Raw genomic sequence first — 26,199 nt, 5'->3', positions numbered from 1 at the left:
CCCTCACCCTGTAAATTATTCTTCTGATTACTATAATAGTGAATATTATAATAGTGAATAGAGTTCACTACAGAGAATTAAACATAACATTTCTCTACATAGGAATACAGATAATTACATCTCACTGAGGCCCTTAAAAAGGCAAATTTAAAAATTATAAGTTTTCTTTCTTTTCCCTCTGTAACTTATTTACCCATTCAGGTTTCTCTCGATTTTTGTGGTTTGATGTCAAACTTTCCATTCAGCCCTGGTCTTTTCTGTGCAAATACCTGGAATTCTTCAATTTTGTTGAATGCCCATACTTTCCCCTGGAAATATATAGTCAGTTTTGATGGGTAGTTGATCCGTGGTTGCAGGCCCAGCTCTCTTGCCTTTCTGAATATTGTATTCCAAGCCTTACGGTCTTTTAGTGTGGAGGCTGCCAGATCCTGTGTGATCCTGATTGGTGCTCCTTGATATTTGAATTGTCTCTTTCTGGCTTCTTGTAGGATTTTTTCTTTTGCTTGAAAGCTTTTGAATTTGGCAATAATATTTCTAACCGATTTCTTCTCTGGGTCGAATATGGTGGGTGTTCTATGAATCCTTTCGATGTCTATATTGCCCTCTTGTTGTAGGACTTCAGGGCAATTTTGCTGAATAATTTCTTTTAGTACGGAGTCCAGGTTTCTATTAATTTCTGGTTTTTCTGGAAGACCAATTATTCTCAAATTGTCTCTTCTAGACCGGTTTTCTTGGTCTGTCACTCTCTCATTGAGATATTTCATATTTCCTTCTATTTTTTCAGTCTTTTGACTTTGTTTTATTTGTTCTTGTTGTCTTGAGAGATCATTAGCTTCTAATTGCTCGATTCTAGCCTTTAGGGACTGGTTATCGGCTATAATCTTTTGGTATTCCTTTTCAATCTTGTCATTTCTGGTGTTCAATTTGCTTATCAGTTCATTTGATTTCTGAGCCTCACTTTCCAATTGCAAGATTCTACCTTTTAAACTGTTATTTTCTTGCCAGATCTCTTCCATTTTCCTCAGAATCTCAGTTTTGAACTCTTCCATAGCTTGTGAGGAGTTTTCCTTATTTGAGGAGGGTCCGGATGCTTGTTTGTTCTCCTACTCTGTTTGCTCGGTTGTCTGGATTTTCTCTGTGTAAAAGCTGTCGAGTGTTAAAGACTTCTTCTTTTTGTTATTATTCTTTCTTTTCTGCACTTCCTGATGCTGAGTAGCCATCATTAGCCCAGCAGCTTCTCAGCTTTATCCTCGCGCTCAGTGTCTGTTCGCGATCTATTGGCTCCTGAGGTCTGAATTCTGGTTTTTTCCAAGGTCAAGCCCCCTGGTGGGCCCTCTTGCTTGATCCTCTGCTGGAGGTTTCTTTACAAGTCTCAGGGCGCTGCTTCCACAGTCGTATACCGGTCTGCACTGGTTCCCCACTTAGGCTTTCGTTCCTGGCTGTGTCTGCCTCCACCCACGCCTCTGCTCAGCCGGCACTCTGCGCCCAGCGTCCACTCTCTGCTCCCGCGCTCAGATTTCGCGTGCTTTTTTTGACTTAATGGGGTCCTAAGTCTAGCTGCTCTCAGGAACAGGTCCCGGAGCTGCTGATGACTCGATGGGTGCCCCAAACTTGCCCTATTTCTTTTTAGCTGGGTTCGGAGCTATAGATGAGTGTGGAGGGGGTGGGGGTGGGGCGGTTGCTCAGCCCGCGATTGAGTGAGAGCCCTTTATAGCCTGGAAATGTCTCGATTCCACGTACCTTCCACGCTGTGCCCTGTTGTGGGGTTCCTCCGTTCGTCTGGACTTGTTTTTATGTCCCCTTGAGGAGTTTTGTATGTTTCGGTCAGGAGAGGTTAAGAGCTGCTTCTTACTCTGCCGCCATCTTAACCCGGAACCTCCATCCCCAGGTTAAGTTCTTAAATCTTTCATAAACCACTTTTTTTTTTAAACCCTTGTACTTCAGTGTATTGTCTCATAGGTGGAAGAGTGGTAAGGGTGGGCAATGGGGGTCAAGTGACTTGCCCAGGGTCACACAGCTGGGAAGTGGCTGAGGCCGGATTTGAACCTAGGATCTCCTGTCTCTAGGCCTGACTCTCACTCCACTGAGCTACCCAGCTGCCCCCCATAAACCACTTTTTAACAATATTTTCTGGTCTAAAAATTTGGAAGTAAAAGGATTATAATGTCTGGTTGGTAGACAAGATCAATCATATACTTATTCAGGAGGTCAATATAATTTATCTTTAATCTTGATTCTTCTGAAGACAAATTTCAAGTATGGAATAATTGTGTCTTATAGAATTTCAACCCTATTTTCATTTAAGAGACATTTCAGCTGTATCAATTAAAAGTTCCTTGAAAATACTTCAGAACTACCAAAAGTAAGTTTTAAACCATGGATCCCTGATTAAAAATGTTAGGACTCCATGGATTAAAACTTTCCTTTATCTTTTAGAAATTGAAGGAGAGGAACAAATTGACTAAGAAATTATTATTTTCCTTTCTAAATTTGTCATGGAAATAAGACCCATTTTTTTTTTAATATTGGCATTCCACTGGTGTTTCTGTATGGCAACAAGAAATAGAGTTAAGGATTAAAAATGAATATTACACAGTAATCAAAGAGGAAGTTCATGGTGGATGTGTTCAGACTGTAACATGTAACCAGTACTTAACTTTAAGGAATAGAATTAAAGATGTTATCAAGTAAATATGTGTTAGGAAGATAATGAGGATGCCAAGTAGACAACTAGAGTGTTCCTTTGATATTCTTACAGTGTGAAAAGAAACCTAGGAAATCTGGGACAGTGAGGTGGCTCAGTGGATGGAGAGCCAGGTCTAGAGACAGGAGGACCTACCTAGCTTCAAATCTGGTTTCAGACACTTCTTGGCTGTGTGACATTGGGCTAGTCACTTAACCTCAGTTACTTAGCCCTTACCACTCTTCTGCCTTGGAATCAAAATATTCATTTCTAAGCCACAAGGTATAAGGGTTTTCTAAAAAAAAGAAAGAAAGAAAAGAAATCTAGGAAATTTTCCGTCATGTTGGGTAACACTGTGATAAACTCTTTGGAGTACAACAAGAGTTCCACAAGAAAGATAGGCATGGATAGGTTGCAGTTTGTATCATTAAAGAACAAAGGTCAGTTTCGATGTGGAGAGAGTGGATCTTTCTACCTTTGGAAAAATAAGAACTAGTATTTAAACATATACATGATAATTGGAGAAAGATGAGAGTAAATATTCAGAAGGATCTGAAAAAGTTTCCTATAGAGTGGCCTATGGACTGAGCCATGAATGAAGCTAGGTATTTGAGGAGGTGGAGGTGAAAGAAGTGTGTATTCCAGGAATGAACAGTGTCCTATGTCAAAGACATAGAGGTGGTAGATCAAATATTGAGTTTGGGGAGCAGTACTTAAGCTGGAGTCAGAATATAAAGGGATTTAAACAACAAGGTGAAGAATTTGTATTTATCCTCAAAGAAATAAGATGCTATTGGAGGTTCTTGAGCAAAGGAGTGATATAATCAAATTTATTCTTATTGTGAGTTAAGTTTTGCATATTTAAAGTTAAATTTCGCAAAAGTAGCAAGTGGCCATGTCTGGGGGCAGGGTGCCAGTTGAAGCTGGGAATCTTGGGAGATTCCTGATCCCATGCCAGGGCATGAGACCCAATTGTCAGTCGAGATTTCGCTATAAATAGGAGAGAGCCCAAGCCTTTTGGTCTCAATCTTGAGCCAGGGTTTTGAGGGTGGTGAGTAAATCCTCTCTCTTGGATTAGGCTAGTGATTAACCTGCATCCATAGGAGTTATAGTATCAACTCTTGATCTTAGCATCAACGAATAGCAAATACAAATTAATAATACCATCAAATCAAATACAGAAAATCTATTCATCCAAGCTGCAGCCTGTTTCAACTATAAACAGGCAGGGCCATCTCCAACAGGCCTTGTTGGGCCTGGCCCCAACATTCTGAAAGCAGTTGGCTTTACTACTATGGGATAGATTTAGAGATTAGTTTAGTATCTGTACTTCCTGTACCCTTTTTCCTTCCCAATAATTTCCCTATTTGTTAGATATTCTCAAAGTAAAACCTTTCATTATAAATCAATACCATCTACTTACTTTTGTGTAGTTTACTTTAAACACAACTTTAACTTTACAATTTTACAACAACAGCAAAAGAGACAGCCATAAGAGAGTTTCAGGGAAATTCAAAGGTACAGAGAGCTACACAGCTTCAACTCCTGAAGCTGTGTCTGAATTCAGACAAATCATTTCACAGTCAGATAACAATATTTCCATCATCAATATCTACAATTATAATTCATCTAGTATCTAAAGGCTAGCACCCAACTGTCAAGATACCAGCTTCCCTGTTAATCCTGCTGTGATTGGTTGAGGGGATTCTAAGTGATGTCTTTTTAAGTCTCCAGGCTTCCAGATGGCATTGAGGAGAAGCTGGTAACCCTTTGACATCTAGGGTTATTAGCTTCATCTTCCTTGAACCCATTCATCATTTTACAAGTCCCCTTATTACCATCATTTCAACAATAAGCTGAAGAATTTGTATTTTATCCCCAAAGAAACAAGATGCTATTGGAGGTTCTTGAGCAAATGAGTGATATAATCAGATTTATTCTTTAAGAAGAACTTTTGGCAGCGGTATGGAGGATAGATTGGCATTGGGAAGAAATAAGAAGCCAGAAGAAATCCAGTCATTTGTACAGTAATAAGGTCTTGAACTAGAGTGTTAGCTGGGTGAGTGGTAAGAAAAAGATCAATATTAGATAATTACTCATTTCAAAACACAAGAAGTCCTTGTTAAATTTAGCACATCATGGTTAAATGACCAAATTGCAACCTTCAATATTCATTGCATTACTAACACCACAAAAAGGAATCCATCAAATAGGTCTTTTCCTTGTCTCCATTAGAGTTGTTCATTGTTTTCATAAATGCTATAGCACCACAATGGTGAACACTATTAATATAATCAGTAGACAGCAAATACATTCTGGTTTTCTTCTGCATAGTACTGATTTTATAATAAAAAAAAACCAAGGGAAAATTAACTCATGAAATGAATATAGATCTGTTCCAGTTAGAGAGTCATAGAGCCTCTTACTCATACTAATGGAAAATATATGCTCCAGAGGCACCTAGTAGATAGCCAGTTTGGGAGTCAGGAGGATCTGGGTTCAAATTTGACCTCAGATGCTTCTGGCTTGTGTGACCCTAGGCAAGTTACTTAATCCCAGTTGCCTAATCCTTACTACTCTTTTGCCTTAGACTTACTTAGTATTAATTCTAAGATAGTAAGGGTTGTTATATTCAAGCTCTGAGAGTTGATTTGTCTCACCTTGATTGACAGTGGAAGACAGTTGGAGACCTCAGAATGTTCACAGAGGCTGTTAGGAGAGGGGAAAGTTGGTTGGCCTGAGGATATAAATAGCCCTCACAGCCATCTAGAGGAGGTCTTTGGTCTTGGAGCTTGGACCTGAGCTTGGATCTTTGATCTTTGAACATTGCTCTGAATCTCCCTAGATATTTAGGCATTTGATCATCATTAGCTATTTAGGTATCTGGGCCCAGGAAGAAGGAAGGAGAAGAAGCAGAGGGAGGTGAAGTGTAGATACTTCCTAAAGGCTATGCAGACTGACATCACAAACTGAGAACAGGGAAGCTGAGAGAAATCGCTTTATCTGTACCACCTGAGCAGTTTTCCCTCCCTGGTTTGGCAGTGGCCAAGCTGAACCAGAGGAGTGTGAAACCATTAGCTCCAGCTTACTGAAACAACAGCCTACAGTCCTGAGAGGTTATTGAACATAGCTGTTAGTGACAGGACCTCCTATCTCCAATCTGTTCCTGGTTATTCCTTTCCCTATTTAACATCTATAGATAAAGTTTTATTTAAGTACCTTCCTGAGTGGTCATTATATCACGGCCCTTGGGGAGGGAGCAACGCAGTCAGATGAAAATGTTATCCAAGGCTAATAGAGCCCAGTATTAATAATCAATCCAACCCCAGGTGGGACCTGAAAGGGTTACCCATCCACTTGACTATTAAGGGTCCTGCCTGGGCACTGTTATATAGAATAGGGCAATTATAACATCCAGCTAGGTGATAGAGCTCGGTGTTTCCCCTGCACTAGCAGTCTAGGGAATACAGAGGCACAGCTTCCCAACCAATATCTTCTAGAAGCAGTAGCATCTTAGGAGCCCTATCTACTACAACTACTATTACTATATGCAACTATTTATTTATAAACTTTCTTTATAACAGGGTTTAAAAGAAAAGATATGTTCTAGTTAATCAGTAAGCATTTATTAATTACCATCTATTTGGGAAGCATTGTACTGAGAGACAAAGATAAGTGAAATCTCCCATTAGGAGGTTGTTGATGCTTTAACAAGGAAAATGATATGTACATATTTGTCTGTATGAGCCAGTGGTTCCCAAACATTTTTGGCCTTCCGCCCCTTTTCCAGAAAAAGTGTTACTTAGTGCCCCCTGTCACATACTATCACTGCCCCCTTACAGTTATTCACTGCCCCCAAATGCACCTGTGGCCATCGCCACTCGCCTGGATTGCTGCAGCACCTATCAGGGTGCAGTGGCACCCATTTTGGGAATCAACGGCATAAGCTATACACAAACTATATAAATAATGTAGGTTTGTGAAGAGGGGTGGTGTTGACAACTGAGGAGAGCCTAAAAGGCTTCAAGTGAAAAATGGCATGTTAGAGGTGAAGAGGGAAAACATTTCAGGCATAAGGGATAGGGATTGCCTGGGTAAAGCCCCAGATGGGTTGTGGGAGAGAAGCAATTAGGCCAGAGAGCCATGGAATATGTGGTGCTGTTTATTTTGTTTTAGGTTGACAGCTATATTTTAGTACAATTGATTTTCTTTGTTATCCTATGATGTTTATACTATTCATTTAGAAGTATTCTGAGAAGAGGTCATAAATTGCATTAGTCTGCCATCCATGATATAAAAACAGTTGCCATAGAATGTGTTGAGGGAGTAACATACAGGGTATCCCAAAATCTTGGTACAGTTTTAAGTTTTTATTTAAAGGAAGACTGGAAATATGTCAGGTTGTGAAATGCCTGATCGTTAATATTTGAACCTAGAGTAACAGCTTGAAGTTAACTGCATAGGGTGGTGATATGGTCAGACCTATTCTTTAGGAAAACACTTGGGCAGCCATGTGGAGGGTGGTTTAGAGTGAAGAATGTCTTTTTAGTTGCTCCAGTCAGATGTGAGAAGGGCCCAAATTATGGTGGTGGCCATGTGAGTGGGGGAAAAAAAAGGATGATGCAAGATATGTGAAGATAGAAATGCCAAGATTTGGCAGTTAATCCTATGTATAGGATAAATGAGTGAAGAACTGAGGTTGTTACAGGTTGTGAACCCAAGAGGTTTCTTCAATAATAATAATAGGAATGTTTGGAAGAGAAGTGGGTGTTCCAAGAAAGGTAATTGATTCTGTTTTGGACATGTAGTTTAAAATGACATTTTTGTCAGAAACTTTATTATGAAAGGTTAAAGTGATATAAAAATCATGAGACTATTTTAGGAAGTGGATCCCTTCTTCTCCTCTGCTTTGGTTAAGTGCTCTCCAGCTCTCTTAGTAATGATCTCCTTCCCATACATTTATGGTCCAGAAGTGAGTCTTCATTTTCTGATTATCAAACCTGTAGGCCTTTTCCTGCTTGTCTTAGACTACAATTGTCATCACATACTGAGCTACCAAGATCAAGAATACTTCTTTGTATTCCTTCTTTAAATTGATAAATTTTCTTCAAAGTATTTTTATTCTTGGGGGGGATTTGTTAGTCAGCCTACTGTTGTATGAAATTCATTTTTGTCTGAATTATCATCCTTCTTAAATATTTATCATATCCAATGAATTATAGATGATCTCTCTAAAATATTGCATTGTAGCCTTTGTCAGTGTTAATTCTTCTATACACATGAGGCCGTTTTAGGAGCTACACGAGGTAATTAAAATTTTCTATTCTGAAATAGTGAAAGAGACAAGATTGCAAACAGAGTGACATGGCATGTTGTGAAATAGGAGAGACAGGAGCAAACCTTGTTAGAATCTTCAGGGGAGAGAGAATGCTGGGAATCTAACTGGCAGTTGGGGAGTTGGTTTGGGACTCTGGAGCAAAAACCATCTCCAAGATCTAGCTCTGACCTCCTGTGAATCTCTAACTTGATCCAGTGAGAAATCTGGCTAGATTCTGAAGATTGTTCGAGTTGTCTACTCTGCTGAAGCTATAAGAAGACCAAACTGGAGAGGGAGCTGATTGAGCTGCTAAGTTTTGCTCTGGGGTAGACTTGATCACTTCTGACACCTTGACTTCATCTTTATTTCAATCTACATTCTAGAAACTTATTCCTGTGTGGGTTTAGCCTAGAATTAGCCTTAGACAGAAGGGGATTTTTAGGCGGAGAGTGTAATCAGAAAAGCCTCGACTTTGTCGAGGAATGAAGAGACTTTAATGCAAAGTCAGATTGGTGGGCCATAAGGTAGAGACATTAGTGATAGGGAATCACCCAAAACTCACACTCATAACCCCATCTTCTGTTACATCTTTAATAAACCTGGTTAGTAAAAAGAAGCAGTCAGATTGGTTTTGTACTGGCCTGAGAGAGAGTGCAGCCATCTTTGCTTTCTGTCTTTGAAGAGATCTCCCTGCCAGGCTGGGTCTGCCAAATCCCATCCACCTGTCTAAATCATCTATACAGGGTCTCTCTTCATCTTAATAGTTTTCTTTTACTTTGGATTGACTTAAAATTTAAAAGAGAAGAATATCTTAGTAATTTTACTTTAGAACTAAAACCTAAGCTTTAGTAATGGTCCTATGGAGAATCATAGAATTTCATATATGAAAGAGACCTCAGAAACTATTCAATTTAACCCTCTACTGGACCAAAATCCTCTCTGTAATATACCAATTAGTGGCCATTCACCTTTTGTTTAATCACTTCCACTGAGGAGAACCCACTAGGTTAGGAGAGCTCCCATTCCACTTTTGGAATATTTGTTAGGAAGTTTTCCTGACATTACACTCAGATTTGCTTCTTTGCAACATCTTGTCTCTTTCTCCTGGTTCTGTTTTCTGGGGCCAGGCAAAACATTTCTAATCAGCTACCATGGGTTTCATTGTCAACCTACACAGATGACTCTGAGATCTCTCTAAGGTCTGGTACCACATCACCAACTGCCTTTTGTACATTTTAAACTAGCTGTCCTGTAGGCATCCCAAAGTTGACATATCCTGAATAGAGTTCACTGTCTTTTCCCCCACTTTCCTAAACACTATTTTTGTCAGGTGCATCCACTTACTTAGCTTTTTAACCTCAGTGTCTACTTCAGCTCTTCATCCTTCCTCAGCTCATTCATTTGACTGATCTTGCCATTTCTACTGCTATAACATCTTTCCCCTCTTCCTACCCATATAGTCACCTGTAGTTCAAGTCTCATCACCTCTCAACTGGCCTATTACAGTAGCCTTCTAACTGGTTTCCTTGCTTTGTCTCTCCTTTTGAATTCATCCTCCACATATTTTTCTAAAATAATTTTCCCAAAGCACAGATCTGACCATGTTAACTCAATCAACTCCAGTGATTCCCTAGTACTTCTAGAAATAAATGTTTTGCCTCAACACAGAAAGAGAATTAGAATTGCATTTTTAACACAAATATAGATAGTCACAAATATTTAACACAAATATAGATAACACGCAAAAAAAGTCCTTTTCAATGGACATGCAAATAAATGACTTAAAGTACATTCCCCAGGAAAACAATTGGATTATTATTTACAGAAAAGTTGTGTTTTTAACATTAGCAATATAGTATGGTACTAACATTGACCAGGTATTTAAGCAAAGTTTCTTAACTCTTGATTTCCTTCATTGTAGTCATAGTGTTTATAGTTTCCGCCAACCTGCTTTCTTCACTCTGCATCACTCTTACAATTTCTTTGGAAATTGTTCAGCTATTTTTCTGTTGATGTGTACATATTTTGTCTCTAGAATATTTTCTAGAATTATTTTCACAAGACTGCTATACACACTTTAAGTACCTATGTGTTTTTCTTGATATCACTCTCTAATATATAATCCAGGGATTGAAATTACTGAGTAGGATCAAAAGATAACATTTTTAGTAATCTTTTTTACATAATTACAAATTCTTTTCCAGAAAAATTAAACCATTTCACTACTCCAGAGTGAATTAGCATGCTTTTATTTTTCTGTGCTCTCTCCAGGGATGAGTTTTTTTCATCTTTCGATATCTTTGCTATCTCATGGGGTTGTTTTAATTTGTATTTCTTTAAATTTTTAGCCACTTAGAACATGCTTTTCAGATGTTCATTCATCCTCATTTAACAGTCCATTGGGGTTTGGGTCTTAGTCTTTTATAGTTGCGCTGATGCCTTATAGAATTCTGAATGTCAGACTCATCAGGATCCTTAATGCGAAAGCTTCTTCGCTTCCCCCCAAAATGTATATTTTCTTCTGATTATGATAGCATGATAAATTAACATTTAACATTTATTAGATCTGTGAAAATGTTTTTCATTTTAAACAATAAAATGTCTATTTTTGTCTCTTATGACAAAATCTCCCATTTTTATATATTTTCATATGTAAATATCTTTTCCAATTTTCAATAAGCTCATTGAGGACAAGGGGCTATTTTTTTGGTGTGTTTTTACATAGCTATAATATCTGAAGAGAGATTCAAATCCAGGTCTTTGTGACTCCAAGTCCATTATTCTATCCATCATGGACAGTTTATTCCATTAGGATAAATTCCATTAGAAAAGACAAAACAGTAACATTTAAATATACATAAAATAAATTATTTTGGAGGGAAGGTACTAGCTGTTGGGGTATGGGGAAGAATCAGAAAAGTCTCATGTAAAAGAAATCTATTTGAGCTCATCTTTCAGAGATTTTAAGTTAGTGGGGAGGGGTGCATTCTAATGGGAATATGGTTTACTGGAGAAAATATTTCTGGAATTGGAGTCAGGACCTGGGTTCAAATCCTAGTTTTGACTTAAAGATGTCATAGGAGCAATATTTACCAAATTCCCTGTCGTGTAGATAGGACTCTGTTTTTCTTAGAAACATAGTGAATAGATTTAATTGACCAAGTGGGCTGAGAAAGCATCAAGAATCGAAAGAGTCAAGTGCTTTTCAGACTTGGTGGTTGTCTGGCTGCTTTGTGAATTACCATACCTTGCTGACCAAAAGTGTTTCCCTAGGAGATGAGGGAAGTTATGTTTACCTGAATCAATGCTGCATTTTGTTAAGAATCCTTTCCATGCTATTCTCTTAAACCTGAACAACTGAATTGGCCTGAATTAGGTCTGGCCTACTATATAGTAGCTGTAGGACCTGGGGTGAATCACATAATCAAATTTTGGTTTTCAATTTCCTAATCTATAAAACTGGATTTAGATTAGAATGGGATTAATTATATCTGACATCTCTTCTGACTCAAAAACCTTAGGATATAACGTAATCCAATATCTATAATTTTAAATCCTCATTTTGTGTAAAAGGCACTCACCGTATTAGGTTTTGGAGATACAAAGAAAAAGCAAGGAGGAAAAAAACAAAACAAAAAAAGATATGCACTCAAAGAACTTAGATTCTACTAGTATGACACAACATGTAAATAGAAAAAGATATGATAAACTGAAGTAGAATGAGAGAACCTTCCTATACAAGTGGGCATGTGAACTTAATCTTGAAGTAAGATGGGGATTCTAAAAGGGAGAGATGTGGAGAAAGAACCTAGAATCTGCCAAAGGAGTTAAAGCAAGAGAGGAAATGACAAGATCAGGGAATGGCGAGTAGACCTGATTTAGCTAATAAAATGAATGCATGTGGACCAGTCATATCCATTAAACCAGGAAGGCAGTCTGGGGTCAGATGCCAAAGGACTTTCAATGTCTAATAGAGGAGTCCATATTTTATCTTGGAGGTAGTAGGGAACCAATGGAGCCTCTTGAGCAGGGGAATTTAAAGTTCACATCTATTAATTGGAAATATCAATTTAGCAGCTATTTAGAAGAAATAGTTTGGTGAGGATAAAAATTAGAAGCCAGGAATCCAGTTGGTAAGCTACTACAACAATCCAGGTGAGAACTGATTGGGGCCTGATATAGGGTAGTAGCTATTTGAGTAGAGAGTTGATAAATGAAAACCATTGTGGAAATATAGTCAATAAGGATGGAAATTCATTCATTATGTGGGGAGATGAGGAGAGAAGAATTAAGTCAAGGTTGAGAAACTGGATAGTTGGAAGAATGAAGGTACCCCTCTGTTGACTTAGAAGTTTAAAGGAGAGAGTTGTCATAGGGGAAAAGATAGGTTCCATTTTAGACGTAAATGAGTTTGGGATGCCTATGAGACTTCCAGGTAGAGATGTCTCTGTGGCAAGAGGAGTAAAGTAAAACTGGAGACAAGGGGAAGATAGAACTGAAAGTGATGTTATAAAAATGAGAAGGTACAAATTAGGTAAGAAGAGCAACAATTCTAGAGTTATTGATACCTACAAGTGATTTCTTTACTGGTACTCTGCTGGTAGCTATGAGTGAAACTAACAAATGTTGAGGATATCACTTCCTGTATCTATTGAGAATAGGAAGCATTTTGCATTAATTTAAACAAAGACATTATGGTATATGTTTTGGTCAAAACCAAGTGAAATATATGCTAAAGTGTATACTTTGGTCACCTTTTTAAAAGTAAAGATAAAAGGGATTATGGAACAATTGTCCATTCTCTAGAATGCCAGAGAGAATGAATTGTTCCTTTGAAAAGTAGAAGAAGGGTAAACCACATCTCTGTCATGAGAATGAGGGTAGAAGAACAGAATATGGGGGAGAAAAGACAAATGCAAATATCTGGAGCTAACTTGCGGAGGACAGAACTCAAAGAGTACAGAATCTTGATCCTTTGAAGATGAAGCAGTGGCTTGGCTTCATGGGTGTTAGTAAGTAAAGTAACACCCGGTATGGTCAGAAGTGGGAGATGAACTTCTATTGAGTGATACTAAGACATCTATTTGTTAACCTTCTAAATAACATCTTAGAAATCTATTGTCAAAGCACATATCTAGTATGTTTCAGAACTTCTTCAAAATTGTGAAACTGGAATGACCACTGCCTCTCTTCATTGTTTCACGTGGGTACAAATGATCCCTAGATCTTATTGCTAAAGGTTATAAAGTATTGGGCAAAAAAGTGAAGATCTTATAGACACAACTGGTCTTTTCATTCCTGCTGCTAAAGGCTACAGAAAAGATTTGCAAAGTGAACACAGCTAGTTAAGATGGTATTTGAGAAGCAAAAACAATGAAGAGTAGATTGAAAAGTAGAGCATACCTGATAAAGGCTGATTATAACATGTCTAAAGTCCTGTAAATCTAATCAAAAGAAGAAAAAAAGAGTCTCTGGAAAACTGTAGCTTTAGATCATCTTATGCTTTAATACTAAAATATTTTCAAATATACTCCAAATGGAGTTCTAATATCAAAAGGACACAGTATAAAAAAATCAAAAGAGAATGGAAGATTGTTATCTTCAATAATTATGGGTAGAGGAGGGGAATTCATAACCAAAGTACAGGAAAAAATCAATCACTTAATGTATATTATATGCCAAGATTGTACTGGGTGTTTTGTGGTTTTCAAAGCACTTTTCTCACCACAATCCTGTAGAGTACATGGTAGAAGCAGTCAGCATTGCAGCCTCACAAATGAAGACATTTAAGATGGATGAGGTTAAACTGCACACTCAATTACACAATTAATACATTCTAGAGCTATGGAGAAAATTGAACCCAAATTATCTCCAGTGATACTCCACAAAAAGTTTCTTTGAAATGACACATGAGTGATTCCAGGGATTTCTGGGGAACATATGAAGAATTGAAAGGAAAATTTACTCTATGATCAATATATGCATACATATCTATATACATAGATATGTATACATGCACACATGATGCAGAGAGTCAAATAGTCGCAGAATCACTCCATCTACTGGTTATTTTTGGAGGGACTGCTTGATCATAATATAGTGTAAACTACAATAGATTCAGTTTTTGCTTGTTTACCTATAACAAAATTTCCCCAAACCTTGACTTCTTTCTTCAAACTATAACAATAGAGTCAATAAATATAACATCATAGTTAATAAACTACCTTTTTTAACTTACAGGATGTTGACGCTACAAACCCAAACTATGAAATCATGTGTATGATCAGAGACTTTAGAGGAAGCTTGGATTATAGACCACTTACAACAGCAGATCCTGTAAGTTTACTTGCTTCTAATTACTACTGGGTTTATTTAAATTTAAATGTATTCATATATAACTTGTAGTTCCATTAATTTTTTAGCTTTTAAGTTTGTGAATATAGTGCTCTTTATTATTCTTTATGTTTTCTTCCTTCATGTTTTTTCTCACATATTTAAAAGAAGAGCAAGAAAAGTGTTTTCCCATATAATATTGGCTTTTTTTTAAACTTGAAATAATAATAATGGCCATGCCAGTAAACTTTTAAAGTACAGTTTTCTTTGTCCTTGCCAGGGCAGATAAACAGTTAGTGAATGTAGAATGAAGGAGTAGAGTGAGAGTAGTAGGTGGGGTGTATGAAGAACTACTAATTAGAATTTATCCTTTGTATATTGTAAGAAGAGGGTGTGATTAGGAGGATGGGGTGTAGTTGGTAACCCCCTGAGTTGATATATAAGGGCCACTTCTCCCTCACAGCCACCCTCCTTACTAGGGAGACAAAATGGAGTTTCTTGGAAAAATGGGGATCTCCTGATGTTCCTGCAGGGGGTAGAGAAGTTAGAAGAATGTCTTTTCCTTCAGGGGAAACAAGTGTGACCCCAAAAAGATGATTGTGCTGGACAATGCACACTGAAGCCTCCCCCCGAAATCCCCAGCTGGAATCAGGTTTAAAATGAAGGTCAGCTAACCTTCCTCCCTCAACCCACAAGTTCTGTCTCCCACCAATATCTGACTAAATCAAACGGATGTGGTTTATTTCAGGAACAGAATAATCAAGGGAATATAAGAATGAAGGTTTCTGGGAAAGAGGGTATAGGTAATCCCTAAGTCCCCTTTCAGCCCTTGATTGGGCAGGGTACCTGCAGAGATTTGTCTGTGTTCCCCCAAATCCCAGCTTCTCTGACCCAATCCCTAAATAATACTCCTATAACTAGTATTGTTACAGTATACATTGGAATTTTTAAGACTAGTCTGTCAGGAGACTCTTGTAGCAATCCAAAAAAATTTTTTCTTTCTTTTTTAAGTATTTTTTTCATGGTTACATGATACATCCTCTTTTCTTCCCCCCTCCCAGAGCCAACAAGCTATTCTACTAGGTTATACATATATTATCATTCAATACTTGTTGTGATAAGGATTTTATTTAGTTTACGAGGGAGGAACAGAGAGAGCTTCTTCCAGCCCTTTAAGGGAAAAGCATAAAACCCAGTGGAGAGAGAATTTTGGGTTCCATGTTCTCTGGCAGCCTAAGAGAGAACAGGGCTGTGGGAGCTCTCTCACTCTGACAGTTGGTGGTGGTTGGATTTAAAAGAAGAAACTTAAGAAAGTTAAGAAGAGACTGACTACCTTTAGTTAAGTTACTGAGGGATTTTCCTTCTCAGTACTTTGAGAGAGAAAGGTCTGTCTCTGAGGCCTATTCCCCACAGTACATTGAGCCAAGAGCTGCAGAACTCTGTGTGTGTGTGTGTGGGGGGGGGCAGGGTGAGGTGGGGGGGTGCGCGTGTGTGCATGTGTGCATGCTCTCAACTGACAGTTTGAGTTTCATATAGTACTTTAAGAAGATAAAGATTTAATTTTAGTTTAGGATTAAGTTAGGGAAATATTATTTAAGATAGCTGAGTGTAATTTTTAGGTCTACCTTGGTGGACACAAAAAAGCTGTAAAGCAAACAGTTGGTGGAAGAGTTTATTTAGAGATCTTAGTATTAAGTTAAGAGATTCCTGTTCTATTTGTAACTCCTGTTTTCCTACTTCCTATATCTCCTCTCCCTACCTCCACTAGAAATAAATAAGAGTTGGATTAAGCTGTTTCTGGCATTCCATGCACTGCCATCAAATAGGTTAACTCTGACAACTTTAGTTACTAATAACTGCTGGCCTGTACCGTCAATCAATATATTATCAGTTCAATTATATTTATAGCAGCTTATCAATAATAGTTTGGGTTTCAACGTGCCAACTATTATTTACTTATAACAATACCTATTTCCATATTATTCATTTTTGTAATAGAGTAATTTTTTAAAAACCAAAACTTTACATCCTATACCCATATAAACAAGTGATATGTCATATGTTTTTCTTCTGCATTTCTACTCCCACAGTTCTTTCTACAGATGTGGATAGTGTTCTTTCTCCTAAGTCCCTCAGAATTGTCCTTGATCATTGCATTGCTGCTAGTAGCAAAGTCTATTACATTTGATCATGTCACAGTGTTTCACTTTCTGTATACAATGTTCTTCTGGTTCTGTTCATTTTGCTCCGAATCAGTTCATGGCGGTTCTTCCAGTTCTTATAGAAACCAGGCAGTTCATAATTCCTTACAGCACAATATTATTCCATTGCCATCAGATACCACAATTTGTTCAGCCATTCCCCAATTGAAGATCCCCTCTCATTTTCCAATTTTTTTTGCCACCATAAAGAGCATGCCTATGCATATTTTTGTACAAGTATTTTTTCTTATTATCTCTTTGGGGTACAAACCCAGCAGTGGTATTGCTGGATCAAAGGACATGCATTCTTTTAAAGCCCTTTGCACATAATTCCAAATCGACTTCCTGAATGGTTGGATCAATTCACAACTCCACCAATAATGCATTAGTGTCCCCCGAATTTTTTTTTAATTGGAAATGTTTTGTCATTGAAAGATAACCATTCTCTCTATAAAACAAGATATGGACATTCCTTTAGATTAGTTTAATCCTAGGTCCATTTTTCTGAGTTAGCTATAGAGGGTTTAGTAACATTTGCCTTGGAAGGTGAAAAGAGTCGTAGAGGCCAGTCAGTGTGTTGTAGTAGAAAGCACCCTGGACTTAAAGTGCAGGAAATCCAGGTCTTGAGCAAATCAACTTTTTCATGTTTCTGAGCTATAGTTTTCCTTATCTATAAAGTGTGGGAATTTGGATTCCATATTTTATAACCTCTCTTAAAGTTCTCAATCCAACAACTAAAATTTACTTAGTACTTTGTAGTCTATATAACTTTTTCCTCACTGCCTTGTAAGATAGAGAAGGAAGATATTCCCATTTTACAGAACAGTAACCTGAGAGTGAATGTTAGGTTAACTTCTGTTGGATTATACAACTATCAAATAACAGAACTGGGACTTGAGGCTAGGTTTTCTGACTCCTAGCTTAGTGTTCTTTCCCCTATGCCATGTTGCCTTTTGAGAGAGGGAATGAATGATAGCAAAATGAAGGTAGCAGATGTACATTGTTGTTTTTTTTTTTTAATCAATACTATGTATTGGTTCCTAGGCAGAAGAGTGGTAAGGGCTAGGCAGTGGAGCTTTAAGTGACCTGGCCTTAAGACTAGGATGTGTCTGAGGACAGATTTGAACCCAGGACCTCCTGTCTCCAGGCCTGGCTCTTAATTCACTGAGCCACCCAGCTGCCCCCTGTACATCATTTAAAAAAATATTTTAGTAGTCAAAAATAAGAATTTTGATTTTAAGGAATTAGCAAATTCAAAGGAAGGGTTCCCTCCCACCCCCCTTTGTTTTCAGAAGGCTTCTTTCATGTGAATTCATGTCAGTCCCTATGGAGTTGCGAAGAGTTAAGAGTCTAGGAAACTGGTAGAGGAGTTTTCTTCAGACAAAAATATGAATGGTCTTTATTCCTCTTAGAGGAGAGAGAAAAATGAAATGAATGGTTATGGAGTCCAAAATAGTTAAGAATAAGAGATGAGAGAGTTCATAGTGATAGCTTCTGTCATCTCATTATGATATAGGAGGCAGGATGAGCTACTGAGCTTAGAGGAGTGGGAAAGTGGGTTTGAAGAGAGTGGAAACCATTTAGAACAGTCGCTGATCATAAAATTGAGTGTCTCATTTAATTAATTGCAACCACCTTCCCAAATATAACTTTGCAAACATCTTTTTACTCTTTCAAAAAGTTTTCATTTTCACTTAGATTTAGGATATCATATATCTTTCCAAATATCAGATAAGTCACAATGAATCAAATGCTGAAATATATAGTGCTATTCTCCATAGAGCTATTTTTTTTCAAGTGTCTAGTTTAAAATGACCTAGTTTCTGTTACACCTTCATAGAGCCATTTGTAAACTCTTAACATACAAATGTGTTTTATTTTTTTAAGTTTACACCTACTTATTTATGTTAATACAAATTTCCAAAAATTTATTGGAGTTTTAGATTGCTTTCAGGTGTTTTGGCTACCACATCATAAAGTAGTCATTATTTAAATTATTTTCTCTCATAGATTGATGAACACAGGATATGTGTTTGTGTAAGGAAACGACCACTCAATAAAAAAGGTAATGCAATCTTAATAAAAATGCATTTTGTCTTTGTTTTGCTCTTATTGTTATGAATTAATTTGGTTGACTAAAACTCTGAATGGCTTCCTTTTATATGTTCCTAATGTTAAAATATGTATGAAATTATATATAGAGTTTTTAAAAAATGTAAATATTAAAGTATGGTGCTACAAAGTTTGCTTTTATCACCTTCCTACCAGTGATCCCTGTTCTGAGTTTTTTCCTTAGCATTAACATTTTAAAACCAGAAACTTATAAGAGTTGGGATTGAAAGGGAAGTTTGAGATCATCTAGTCTAGCCTCCTACCAAGTGCTTTACAACTGAGTCATTAAAAACTCCTTTATAGTTTATGGGGCAGTGACAGAACAAAATCAGAATTGTACATGGAGTTACTTCTAAAAGGACTCACTTCCCTGCTACGTGGGAAGACTCTTTTCCATAGAAAACAGATATCTGAAAAAGGGACCCTCTTCCCTGCTGCTTTTCTGCTCATCTTTGTGCATTGAATATTAAAACAATACAGGGTTGTATATTCTTCCCAAGCTTTAGAAGATAATTTGGATTTTAGTGCTGCTCTACAATCAAAACTTTTGAAAGGCTCAAAAGTAAACCCAAACTTGTTAAATCATACAGTATTCAATAACAGCAATTCCTTCTCTCAAAAGATGTCAAAGGTTCTTCCTTCTGAAATAGCAAAGGTGCTTCTTAGAAGTATCCATTATTTGAATCTCTACTATTAGTGACATTTTGCTTTTTTCTACACCTATGATTTCTTTGGTTTAGGGCAGTGATGGGCAAACTTTTTATAGAGGGGGCCAAAGGAAAGGAAATGCTCATCTGTCAATCTGTTTCTAAGGCAACTCTTTTGAAGTTTCATTGTATTATATCCTACTCATTGTCTTTGTCAGATTAGGAATAATGTCAGGTGACAGGATAGAACATTTCAGGGGGCCACATCTGGCCCGCGGGCTGTAGTTTGCCCATCACTGGTTTAGGGCACTTCTTTTTAAAGATTTTTATTCTATCTTAACAAATATCAACAAATGATTTTTTGTAGTATGACCAGTTGCTTAAGACACTGAGAGGCAAAGTCATTTGTTTGGTGGAGCCAGAACTTGAACCTAGTTTTTTGTGACTTCAAGGCTGGCTCTCTGATCATTACACTTCTCTCCTCTGGTCCTGAAGGTCAGCCTGCCAGAACTACATAGTGAGTCAAAGAACTCTGAATTGAAGCAAACCTTAGAGGACCATCTACTTTACCTTTTTTCAACTAACAACCCTTTAGATATTTGAGGTTATCTAATATATCCCTTCTAAGTCTTCTTTCCAGGCTAAAGCCTTCAAGTTAACATAAAACTATTAAACAGTAATCTTGTTATTTAATTTTTTTTAGTCACCATCTTTTTTTGTTTTTATAAAACCTTTATCTTCTGTCTAAGAATCAATACTCTGTATCGGTATCAAGACAGAAGAGCAGTAAGGGCTAGGCAATGGGGGTTAAGTGACTTGCCCAGGGTCACACAGCTAAGAAGTGTCTTGAGGTCAGATTTAAACCTGTGACCTCCCATCTCTAGGCCTGGGTCTCAGTCCACTGAGTTACCTAGCTGCCCATCTTAACCACAAAAAGACTATGAATGTCAAATATCATACTGGAGTAGAATCTTAATATTTACTCATATTAAACCTATAACTTGTTCATAAAACATTTAAATAGTCTAATTTACTGAGATAAGACTACTTGCAGTATTCTATTGAATTTATTTTTGAAGATCTTAGTAATTCTTTCATCTAAATCCTTATTGCTTAAACAATTTTCTACTTTTATGAATTTTAGTTAGTTGAACGTGTATAGTGAAAATAACTGAATACTGATTTGCTTCATTTACCCTTTTAGAAACAGTAATGAAAGACCTTGATGTGATTACAATTCCCAGTAAAGATGTTGTAATGGTACATGAACCAAAACAGAAAGTAGACTTAACGAGGTACCTTGAAAACCAAACATTTCGTTTTGACTATGCCTTTGATGACTCCGCTCCTAATGAAATGGTTTATAGGTATGGAAATGCTTTTTTTTTGTGAATTGGTTTTCTATTTATATTATGTGTACTTATCTTCACCTTAAATATACATTTCTTCTTGCAGTTTTCTTAATTGGTTTATTAAGTTATCCAATTCTTTGAGTATTAAGTATTGTTATGAAAAAATAGGTAATCTGAGTGGGTCTCAAAGGCAATTTGGGTGTGAGGAAAGATAATAGGGGTATAGGTGATTATAAGGTGATTGGGGGAGGAATGAAGGTAAGGGAAGGTGTATAGGAGATAAGGGAAATAATATAGGAGAGGGCAGCTCAAACAGATTTATTCACAGAGGCTAGAGACAGAGGATATTGGGAAATAGACTGGATCCTTCAAGGCAGGAAAGGTTATCTCTATGGACCCAAAGGAGTTGGGCCAGTCAGAAGTGTTTAAATCTGCCTTGAGGGCTTTTTCTTGTCAGTTTCTCAAGTCCCTTGAGGGAGGAGTTGAAGGGCTCCTCCCTGTCAGTGAAACTGATGGCAGGAGGAAGTCTCTGGTAAGGACTTCCTCCCAAGATGGATGCCTAGAGCTCCTTCAGGAAATAAATAGTTCCTTCACTCTTCAACCCTTGCCTAAATTTTTGATACAATGATTCACCAGAGGCTTTGAATTGGTAACAAAGGGGGTTTATTAATCTCAGGTTAATCAGAGGGAAAGAGGTTCAGGATTTTCTAACTGCTACTAGGGAGAGGGGTGATGGTGGGGGATGGGTCACGGAGAGGTTTAGACTGAGAGAGCAGGTCTCAGTGAGGAAGATTTGACTGCCATTTAAGTAAAGTCTTTATCAAATCACTAAAACTAAGGGTAACTTATTTGAGGATACTCTATTTGTCTATAGAAACTAAACCCACAATGTCCAGTCACCAAGCCCTCCCTTCCGCCCAGGCCCAAAGGAAATTCAGGGGAAGGGGAGGGATGTAGATGGAGAGATCAGGGAGAGGTCCAGAGAAATGAGATAGGTCTAAATTTCCCCAGGACAAATAAGCACAGGCCAATGCCAAAGCAGTTAGGCCAAAGCCAAGCCGAAAGGCTGAAGCCAACAGGCTAAGCCAAAGCAAAAGACTCCAGCCACAGCAAAAGCCAGAAGGCAAAAGCCCCATCAGTTGGAACTTCACCTCTATTTATAACTTCAAGTTCTAACTGACTTTCTGAAGATTCTAAGACTTCTAACTGACTTTTTGTGACCGTTAGAAATTACAGAAGCACAAGTTTCTGTTAGCCACCTTGCATTACAGTATAAAATAGAAGAAATATCACTGAGGCAAGAAAAAGTGTTTTTTGGTTGATCCCTAGTCTTTTTAGGCTAGCGTACATTTAGGTTTTTATTTTTCAAGATGTAAAGAAAGTTAAGGATACATCCCAGATAACTTTCTTCCATGAATATCAATCAGTCATCCTTGATTTTTATCTGGTAACCTGAATAATAATAATAATACTTGGCATTTATATAATGTTTTAAAGTTTGTAAAGCATTGTGTATGTGCATATGTACAAATATGTATATGTTTGTAGACATACATTTATTACATATCTAATATAGTGTGATAGATATACATATGTGTACCCATATTACTAATGTATACATATATACACAAACATGCATGTATACATACATATATACATGCACTCGATTTGATCCTTACTACAACCCCTTGAGGTGAATGCTATATATATTATATTACATATATAATGCTTTCTCGTCTCTCTGTCTCTCTTTCTCTGTCTGTCTGTCTCTTTCTCTCTCTCTGACTCTCAGTCTCTCTCTCTATGACTGTCTGTCTGTCTCTCTCACCCCTGGAGGTAGGTGGTGGTATTATCCCCATTTTGCAAATAGAGAACCTGAGACTTAATCAAGTGACTTTACCAGGATCATATAACTGGTAAGGGTCTAAGACAGGATTTATACTCAGAACTTCCTGACTCTAGGTCCAGTACTATCCACTCTTCCATTGTTTTAAAATGCTTCATGTAGTCCATTAAAATTTGCAGAGTGCTTTACACAAATTCTCATTCAATACTTTAAAGATAAGAAAACAGCCTTTTTACGGGTTGTCTTTTATTATTTCTACTTCTTAAAATCCTTAGCTGTCAGTTTCATCTTGAATGCTATCACTTATAAGAAGCATTTCTTGACATCCTGATTTCTTATTATGATCCTCAAATTTCTTTGTATTTTTCTGCAAACATGTTATTTCTTTCTCATTAGCAAATAAGCTACTTTAGGGCAAGGTCTGATTTATCTTTTGTCTTTTTATCTTCAGCATCAAACGTGGTATTCCACATATAGTTAGTGAGAAGAATGGATGGATAGATAGATAGGTGGAGATAGGTAGATAGATACCTTGTATATAGTTTGTATGTACATTTTTTTTTGTTTTGAAATGTCATCTTTCTCCTTGAGAGGCAGGTCTGGTGGTTCTCCGCCCCCAAAGCCACCTTGGTATCCCTGGCCCATAAGTACATAAGGATGTGTTAAATAGAATATTTCTTTTCAGTATGTATTACCTTCAGACAAAAGTCAAGGGTCTTGCAAGCTTTAAGGGCTGGCACTTTAGGTTTCTAGATTAAGTGAGAATCATTAGTCACCTTGATTCATGATTTGACAAATATTGATCATGCCCTTCTTATTCTTCATCTTTTTGGGTTGAACAATTATAGATTCTTTGGTCAATCTTCATAAAGATGCTTCTATAGAACATTTAGTTGCTCTTTTTATATCTTCCAAACATACAATGTGACAATTATAGATAATATGACATGTTTCTGGGGTTAGAATTATGGATTTTTGTCTCATTTAAATTTTATATTAAAAAACCTTACTGTTTACCCATATTGAAGCTCATAACCTACTTTTCTTTTTCTTCCTACTCCACTCCATTCCACTCCACTCCACTCCACTCCACTCCACTCCACTCCACTCCACTCCCTTCCCCTCCCCCTCTTAGATTCAGTACTGTGTATTGCTTCTAAGGCAGAAGAGTGCCAAGGGCTAGGCAATGGGCTTAAGTGACTTGCCAAGAGTCACATAGCTAAGAAGTGACTGAGACCAGATTTGAAACCAGGATCTACCATCACTAGACCTGGCTCTCAGGCCCCTGAACCAACTAGCCACCCTCAATAACCCACTTTTCTGTTCTCTCACCTCACCCGTTAAAGTCTTTCTTCACTCTACCTTGCCATTTGTAGTGATTCAATCCTTCTTTTGAACTTTTCCTTTTCTTTTTTTCTTTTAACTTAAATACTCAGATTATCTTTTGAATTGTCTTTTAAACCTTTCCAAAAGTAAAGGCTACAAACCAATTGCTGTTATTGTAACATGAACATATAATCTCTTGGCTGTGTATTTTCATTCTTATAATTTTTTTATTTTTAAACATTTATTAATATTCATTTTTAACATGGTTACATGATTTATGCTCCTATTTTCCCCTTCACCCCCCCTCCCCCACAATCCCCCCACCCATGGCCGATGCACATTTCCACTGGTTTTAACATGTGTCATTGATTAAGACCTATTTCCAAATTATTGTTAGTTGTATTGGTGTGGTAGTTTCGAGTCTACATCCCCAATCACGTCCACCTCAACCCATGCATTCAAGCAGTTGTTTTTCTTCTGTGTTTCTTCTCTTGCAGTCCTTCCTCTGAATGTGGGTAGCGTTCTTTACCATAAGTTCCTCAGAACTGTCCTGTGTCATTGCTTTCTGCTGGTACAGAAGTCCATTACATTCGATTTTATCATAGTATATCAGTCTCTGTGTACAATGTTCTTCTGGCTCTGCTCCTTTCACTCTGCATCAGTTCCTGGAGGTCATTCCAATTCACATGGAATTCCTCCAGTTTATTATTCCTTTAAGCACAGTAGTATTCCATCACCAGCATATACCACAATTTGTTCAGCCATTCCCCAATTGAAGGACATACCCTCCTTTTCCAGTTTTTTGCCACCACAAAGAGTGCAGCTATAAATATTTTCATACAAGTTTATTTATGATCTCTTTGGGATACAAACCCAACAGTGGTATGGCTGGATCAAAGGGCAGGCATTCTTTTATAGCCCTTTGAGCATAGCTCCAAATTGCCAGCCAGAATGGTTGGATCAGTTCACAACTCCACCAGCAATGCATTAATGTCCCAATTTTGCCACATCCCCTCCAGCATTCATTACTCTCCCCTTCTTTCATTTTAGCCAACCTGCTAGGTGTGAAGTGATACCTCAGAGTTGTTTTGCTTTGCATTTCTCTTATTATTAGAGATTTAGAATACTTTCTCATGTGCTTATCGATACTTTTGATTTCTTTACCTGAAAATTGCCTATTCATGTCTCTTGCCCATTTATCAATTGGGGAATGGCTTGATTTTTTTTATACAATTGGTTTAACTCCTTGTATATTTGAGCAATTAGACCCCTGTCAGAGTTTTTTGTTATAAAGATTTTTTCCCAATTTGTTGTTTCCCTTCTGATTTTGACTACATTGTTTTTGTTTGTACAAAAGCTGTGTTTGTTTTGGTAGATAGATTCCCAAGTATTTTATATTGTCTAGGGTGATTTTAAATGGTGTTTCTCTTTCTACCTCTTGCTGCTGTGATGTGTTGGAAATATATAGAAATGCTGATGATTTATGTGCATTTATTTTGTATCCTGCAATTTTGCTAAAGTTATTGATTATTTCTACAAGCTTCTTAGTTGATTCTCTAGGATTTTTTAAGTAGACCATCATATCATCTGCAAAGAATGATAGCTTAGTCTCCTTGTTGCCCATTTTGATCCCTTCAATTTCTTTTCTTCTCTAATTGCTACTGCTAGTGTTTCTAGTACTATGTTGAATAGTAGACGTGATAATGGGCATCCTTGTTTCACTCCTGATCTTATTGGGAAGGCTTCTAATTTATCCCTATTGCATATGATTCTTAATGATGGTTTTAGGTATATACTGTTTATTATTTTTAGGAAAGGTCCTTCTATTCCTATACTTTTCAGTGTTTTCAATAGGAATGGATGCTGTATTTTGTCAAAGGCTTTTTCAGCATCTATTGAGATAATCATGTGATTTTTGTTTGTTAGACTGTTGATATGGTCAATTGTGTGGATGGTTTTCCTAATGTTGAACCATCCTTGCATTCCTGGTATAAATCCCACCTGATCATGGTGGATGATCTTCTTAATTACTTGCTGGAGTCTCTTTACTAGTATTCTATTTAAGATTTTTGCATCTATGTTCATTAGGGAGATTGGTCTGTAGTTTTCTTTCTCTGTTTTTGTTCTACCTGGTTTTGGAATCAGTACCATATTTGTGCCATCAAAGGAATTTGGTAGGACTCCTTCTTTGCTAATCATGTCAAATAATTTGTATAGTATTGGGATTAGTTGCTCTTTGAATGTCTGATAGAATTCACTTGTGAATCCATCAGGCCCTGGCGATTTTTTCTTAGGGAGTTCTTTGATGGCTTGTTCAATTTCTATTTCTGATATGGGATTATTTAGGTATTCTATTTCTTCTGCTGTTAATCTAGGCAGTTT

The 26,199-nt window shown here is 37.2% G+C and overlaps 1 protein-coding gene across 4 annotated transcripts in view; it reads left to right on the top strand.

The window, feature by feature from the left end:
* KIF2A (kinesin family member 2A) overlaps nt 1–26,199 on the top strand; it is a 131,407-nt gene that overhangs the window by 68,861 nt on the left and 36,347 nt on the right. For all 4 annotated transcript variants that reach the window (XM_044663702.1, XM_044663692.1, XM_044663683.1 and 1 more), the window contains exons 7-9: nt 14,241–14,336; nt 18,545–18,599; nt 20,498–20,660. In XM_044663702.1, the coding sequence (XP_044519637.1) occupies nt 14,241–14,336; nt 18,545–18,599; nt 20,498–20,660 (314 nt within the window). The remainder of the gene's footprint in view (nt 1–14,240; nt 14,337–18,544; nt 18,600–20,497; nt 20,661–26,199) is intronic.

This window comes from Gracilinanus agilis, chromosome 1, assembly GCF_016433145.1.
Source record: "Gracilinanus agilis isolate LMUSP501 chromosome 1, AgileGrace, whole genome shotgun sequence".
Taxonomy (NCBI): Eukaryota; Metazoa; Chordata; class Mammalia; order Didelphimorphia; family Didelphidae; genus Gracilinanus; species Gracilinanus agilis.
This window is presented reverse-complemented; position numbering and strand designations above follow the sequence as displayed.